Below are 6,785 nucleotides of genomic sequence, written 5' to 3'. Positions count from 1 at the left end.
TTCTTGGAGATGCTCTATTTATTATACTAGAGCATATCTTTTACTATAGAAATATGGAGTTCTATCCACTTTGCAAACTTATGAGTTGAGGAGGATATTTAACAACTTTTTATTTTTAAGTACTTCTTTTACCAAACTGTTAGAGGGGGTTTTTTCTCTTTTTGCTAAAAAATCAAGATAAGAAGTTGTTTTACCAAACTTCTAGAGATGCTTTTAGTTTGAAATTATAAAATATTTTGCCAAAAACCCAAAAACGAGTTATAATTTGAAGCAGATGGGGTAACATTTACTTTATCCCTTTTAAACATTTTTTTCACTAAAAATAGTCTAATCAGGAGTAGGGTACCTAAGCACTATCGACACGCATAGTATCCTTGGCATGCATGCTTGCATCCATAACATTTTCTCTACCATATCTGCTTCTTAGCGCTAATGAATGTACATGCACAATGGGCTGCATATGACAGTTTGTTAGTGGTTTGGACGAAGTTCAGAAAATTATAGAACTAGAGGGCATAGTTATCATCAGTATGGGACTATGGACTTATGGTGCACCGGATTGGGCAAATCTCCCAGGCATCCTTCACTAACAAGTAACAATACACTAGAACGAATCTGATCAAAGTCAGCCAGTATTGTAATTTCCAAATCCTGGTATATAAACCTGATCATAGCTTCGACATTAATTTGTTTTATTTCTTTTTTTTTGGTGTACAATTGCAAAATTGCCAACTGAGTTTTCTATCTAAGGGGTCAAATTGTGCCCCATATGGGCATTTCAGAAAATTCGAACTAAACACCTCAAACTTTCAACATATATATACATGACTACGAACACAAACGAATGGCTTTCCCCCAAAATTGGACATCATCAATTCATCATCATGCTAACTAAAGCAGAGCAATGTACATAATCATATCACCTGGGCCCAGAGAGCCGCACAGCAGAAAGTAAAGCATCACTGTTGTAGTCTGACATCCCAGATGACGTGCCCTCTTCGCTGCTAGATTTGAAAGCATTCGTGTACAGCCGGTATCCGATATGCGAAGATATTGGTGGCTGGGGCACGTCGCAGACGCCTTCCAGCATCTGGACAACCTTCGACATGGATGGCCTCTGATAGAAGTCCTCCTGAATGCACCACAGGGCCACCTTGATTGCCATCTCAACTCGGTTATCCTGGTCCTTGTATTTTAGCTTGGAGTCGGAGATATCACGGAGATCGCCTTCTTCCAGCTTCTTAAAAGCATAGGAGGGGAAGTGAGCTTTCTCCGAGCCTTCCACAGGATCATAGCTCTTCCTCCCACTGATTATCTCAAGGAGAACCATCCCGTAGCTGTACACGTCGCTCTTCTCTGAGATGGCATAGTTGGTGATCCATTCAGGTGCAAGGTAGCCCCGCGTGCCTCTGAGTGTCGTGAACACATGGCTCTGCTCCCTGGTCATTAACTTGGCGAGGCCAAAGTCTGACACCTTTGCGAGGAAGTTGTCATCAAGGAGGACATTCTCAGGTTTGATGTCACAGTGAATGATCTTTGACTCACAGTCCTGGTGGAGGTATGCCAACCCCTTGGCTGTTCCAAGGGCAATGTTAAACCTCGTGTCCCAGTCCAGCAGGGAGGAATCATTGTTTCTTTGGAAAATCCATCTATCTAGAGACCCTTTTGCCATGTATTCGTATGCAAGAAGCCTGTGTGCTCCCTCAGCACAAAAGCCTCGGAGTTTAACAAGATGGATGTGATGTATGCTGCCAATGATGGTCACCTCAGAACGGAATTCTTTTTTCCCTTGTCCTATGCCCTCTAGTTTCTTTACAGCGATGCGACTGCCATCAGGCAGTGTACCAAGATACACAGATCCAAACCCTCCCTGGCCAAGCTTGTCTGAGAAGTTGTTTGTCGCATCCTGGAGCTCCCTGTAAGTATACCGTGTCGGTGCTCCTGATATAGTTTGCAGGAAACCATCATCTTCTGATGAACCAGCATCATGTGAGGGTGTATGGTGACTCCTTCGGTAAATGCAGAAACCAACATACACAAGGACCCCTATGACAGCCAAAGTTCCAACTATAATGACAACTATTACGATGGTGAGCCTACCATTGTCACTACCACCTTGCCCTGTGCCACGATTACCGCTTGATACCTTAATGAAAGATGCAAAACTACTCTTACCTCCATCTTTCTGTTGCAAGCTTCCAATCTGGTCGAAAAGGAAGCAATTTCCTGAACTTTGGTCGAAGAATACAGCAATGCATGAGCAGTTACCCATGCAAGCATTCTTGCATCCTGTGAGGTTTGTCTTGGGCACAGGCGATGTGAATCTAGTGCCAACATACCCAACACCACTGTCCAGTTGAACCAGCTGAAACTTGTCCTTTGTGTTGCATGGTGATATGATGCCAGGGTCGCAGTTTGCATAGGAGCTGAGGGCTGAAGGACACTGGCACCCTGTCCCGCTGTTGCAAATGGAGTACGGCTTGCAGTGGGCAGGCATGTCACACGAGTCCTGCGGAACTGTGATAGGAAGAGCACTCTTTCCATTCACACTCTGGAGCCTATAGAAGTTAATCAAACCATCATCACCGAGGACAGCAGCCAGTGTGGTGTTAGCATCACCCTGCTGCTGTGCAATGACAAGCTGTGATTGAAGGAGCCCTGATTGATCATAAAACGACCAGGAACCTGAACTCAGGTTTGCAGAGTATATGTTGTTGTTGCCATTCTTGTCGATGATCATCCTGTTATCCTGCAGAGCGGACCAGTACGGTTGGGGCATCTGTAAGCCTGCATACAACAACATGTCCCCAGATTTGATCTGAAGTGTATAGGTCATGTTCTGTGCATTGGAATGGCTCACCAAACTCATCCCCTCAACAAAGTTCTGTCCAGACAGAAGTGTGTCTGTTGGATGGCTGAAACTCTGCCACAGAGGTGAAGAGCCGTCCTTGCCAAACACTAAAAGATTGCCCGTGTCTAGCAACTGCATAGAGGTGGCCCCCTTGCCGGAGATATTAGCAGTCCAGACCGTGGAACCTCCAGACTGCAGGTAGGCATTGCCATCCTTGTCAAAAACAAAGTTGTCTGAATGAGAAACTGGAGAGTTAGCATTCGCAGACCAGACAATAGAAGTGGTGGCCAAGTGGACTACTGCAAGAATGTAGGATGTGCTGTCTGACACACTGATGGTGACAAAGCCAAAGCCAAAGACAGAGCCATTGGAGAGAAGAAACTTCCCATCGTTATCAATGTAATCCATTTCTGAGGCGCTGAACCCTGGCATGAGAACTTGCTTCTGGGTACTGCTGCTGCACATTATCCAGAGGTTGGCTATGGCAAGCACCCATAGTATAACTGAGCATTTTGGTGGGCTGTGATGTTTGTTCGGAATTTCCATGAGCGTAGCCTTCCACAACCATCCACTCATTCCCTCCATCTGAAGCATTTAAGAATGTGCACGGTTAGAAAATCAGTTGGGAATGGAGGAAGTCTTGGATTCTTAGACTAGCAGATTGAACAATACAGCTTTGCAGGTTGCATCTCGTGGCATTTATTTCAACAGGTTTCCTCACTAATTTGCATGTAAATTCAGAAGCAAGCATGCAAAATTCTAAGGCAATCCATAACAGATTGCACGTGATAATTATGTAGTATAATTAGAATGTTTTTTTATAAGGGAAGCTTTATTATATTCAAGTTCATTAGTATAATTAGAATGTAGTGCAGGCTTTGGCTAGATGTTTTATTTTCCTTATTAAGTGGCATGGCAGATGCAGGCTGATTTCAAAACTAATCATGCTTCTGAGAACAGTAGTATAGATGGAAAAATGTGGCACAAAGTGACTATTGGAATATTGGGATTAGCCATTTGTTTTGTAAAGGAAATGTACTAATTCACATTTTCTTCAAGACACTCAGCATGAACTAGTTAATTCATAAGCAGTTTTGACCTTTTGTTCTAATGTATTAAAATATAATAGAAAAGGGTCATCATCATAAAATTTACCCTCATGAGTGGCTGGAACAAGAGATCATTAACCTACCTTGAGTGGAAGCAATTCCTGATAAAGCTTCGTACTGGTTTCTCAACCTCCTTTACTAACATTTGACAGTTCAGTTGAGTCCCAGACAGACTACCTTCCAGAAACAGATACAAGGAATGAATAATGGCAAATTGGTAATCCAAAAACAATATAATTGAGAGAAAAAGGGGCATTTCCTTTTTCCTAAAAAAGAAACAAAGAAAAATCAGGGCAAAGGTAATGAGCAGTTCCCTATCTGCAACCAATTTGCCACCAAAAAGCATGAAATCAATAGACCACAGGGTGTTGGCATCAATCAACTCTTTTGAGGCCTTGTTTAGTTCACCTCAAAATCCAAATTTATTTCAAGATTCTCCGTTACATCGAATCTTTGAATATATGTATGGAGCATTAAATATAGATTAAAAAATAACTAATTACACAGTTTGTCTGCAATTTGCGAGACGAATCTTTTGAGCCTAGTTAGGCCTTGTTTAGATCCAAATTTTTTTTTGGATTTAGATCCAAACATTGTCCAATCATAGAGTAACTAGGCTTAAAAGATTCGTCTCGCGATTTATAGGCAACTGTGCAATTATTTTTTGTTTTCATCTATATTTAATGCTCCATGCATAGGCCGCAAGATTCGATGTGACGGAGAATCTTGAAAAGTTTTTAGTTTTTTGGAGTGAAATAAACAAGGCCTTAGTTTATGATTGGACAAAAGTGCAAATCCAAATTTTTTCACCAACTAAGGGCTCGTTCGTTTAAGGCCATTCCTAGCCAGGAATAATTCTTGGTGAAAATTGACTATACAAATTACACTAGCATTCCTGGTAGGAATGGTTCCTGGTCACCGTTCCCTTCCAAACGAACGCACCCTAAACAAGGTGAGTGGTGTCCAGGTCCGGAAGACCGAGAGTCCGTGACCGTTGCGACCATCAAAGCACTATGCAGGCAGCACGAAGCAGGGGCTAGAGGAAAAAGCCTTGTATATAATAACAGTATCATAATATGTGCAGTAGCACCTAACATTCCACCAAGGTGGTTTAACCGCACATCGCCCTTCCAATTTGCTCTTCCCAGAGCTGTCGGTGTTTCAAACTGCTTTCTTGCCTCCCCCAATTTTTCTTTCTTATCTTGAGAACCCTAGTCCACGAATTAGTCTTAAAGCAGAGTACGGTAGAGTCTGAATTCTCGAACCAGAGAGAAAGAAAGAAAGAAAACTGCTTCAGGTGCTATGGCGCATTCGTAATTACGCCTAGCCATTGCGCCGAGTGATGGAATTTTCGGAGGCTACTAATCCATTACCGTGAGAATCCGACCAGCTAAACCATTCAGAAATTGGGTAGATCGAAGCCCTAAGAATTTCGAAATCCCAGTCACGAACGTCTTGTCACTCTCTGTGTGCACAGAAAGAGATTGGGGGGACTTGTCCCTGTCTGCTCCCCGTAGTGGAGAAAGGGGCACTCAATTCCACAAAAAAAGTACACCCTGAAAGTCGAGATCGTCTTAAAGCAAGACACGGACCGTCTATGTATGTACTGTATATATCGCCAAAGTGGAGAGAACAACGGAGGACGCTGATGCTAATACAGAGTAAAAAGGAAACATGGTAGAGAAGAAAACAAGCAATCAAACATGAACCAAAAGAAGGCAAGAACATCAGGGGGGCTGTGAGAGGCGTCAGGCACAAGAGAAGGGGGATGAAGAAGCAAGCAGGGGGGGCCAGAGCAGGGCAGAGTGTGGTCACCTCAGGGCCTGGAAGCAGCGGGGCGAGGGCGGGCGATGGCCTCCGATAAAATGATTTGGCGCTACTGGGCGCAGCGAGGGAGAGCAGAGAAGTGGAGGAGGAGCCGTGGTGATGGCGTGATGCAATGGAGAGAGGCGGGCGGCCGGCGGGGCGGGTCGAGCAGGTGGGTGGATGGTGACTTGGGGAGAGGCGGAAGCGGAATTAAGGAGGGAGCGGTGGATGGATGGGCGCACCGCAAGTGGTGACCATGGCCGCTTTGTTTAGGCCCGTTTAGTAAAAAAAAAATTGCAAAATTTTTAAAATGTCTTGTCATATTGAATTTTACGGTAAATATATAAAGCATTAAATATAAAAAATAACTAGCTATATAATTTATCTGTAATTTACGCAACGAATCTTTTGAGTATATTGAATTTATAATTAAATAATATTTATCAAATACAAATAAAAATTTTATAAAATTTATTTTACAAAAAATTTTAGAACTAAACAAGACCTTAATCCCCGAGCTTGGAAGGGAGGTCATGCCCATCCCATTTCATTTATGTACGGCCGGTCCCCACGTACACTGTGCGCAGCGCAGCGAACAGATTGGGATTTGGGATCACCGTCGCTGCAAAAATCAATCAAACACCCACGTCTACGACAACCCAGCGTCAGCGTATGAAAATATTATCTGCTGATACACTACTCCTAAACAAAACAGGTAGGACCAGTCTGGTGTTTTTTTTTTTTGAAACTATCAGTCTGGTGTTATACTAGTGAATCGTGTGCGGAGACTCTCTGGATCTTCTAACTGCTATGGAATATATGGCCACGTGCACAGCCTATTATGACAACTCTCGTTTGACAGGGTGATCTTGCCTGGTTAGCGCATTTTCCTGCAAAAACATTTTCAGTTAGTTTCGACTTAGTTGGGGGCCAAAATCAGTCCTTAACGTAATGAGACATTGGTCGATGTCTAAAATAGCCAAAAACCTCGGCCTTTTTACGGCCCGGGATTAAAGACC

The 6,785-nt window shown here is 43.2% G+C and overlaps 1 protein-coding gene across 2 annotated transcripts; it reads right to left on the bottom strand.

Moving 5' to 3' along the window:
* LOC8078297 (G-type lectin S-receptor-like serine/threonine-protein kinase SD2-5) lies at positions 726 to 5,966 on the bottom strand. 2 transcript variants are annotated; one of them, XM_002436947.2, is made up of 3 exons: positions 5,776 to 5,966; positions 4,044 to 4,137; positions 726 to 3,436 (listed from the first exon to the last, which is right to left on the bottom strand). In XM_002436947.2, exon 3 carries the CDS (start codon positions 3,434 to 3,436, stop codon positions 920 to 922), a length of 2,517 nt encoding a protein of 838 aa, XP_002436992.2. In that variant the 5' UTR covers positions 4,044 to 4,137; positions 5,776 to 5,966; the 3' UTR covers positions 726 to 919. The 2 variants fall into 2 exon arrangements, with proteins under 2 accessions (XP_002436992.2, XP_021304279.1); XM_021448604.1 differs by having other exon boundaries at positions 4,044 to 4,133.

This window comes from Sorghum bicolor, chromosome 10, assembly GCF_000003195.3.
Source record: "Sorghum bicolor cultivar BTx623 chromosome 10, Sorghum_bicolor_NCBIv3, whole genome shotgun sequence".
Classification (NCBI taxonomy): domain Eukaryota; kingdom Viridiplantae; phylum Streptophyta; class Magnoliopsida; order Poales; family Poaceae; genus Sorghum; species Sorghum bicolor.
The sequence above is the reverse complement of the archived record's forward strand: the minus strand, read 5'-3'. Positions and strand labels throughout refer to the sequence as shown.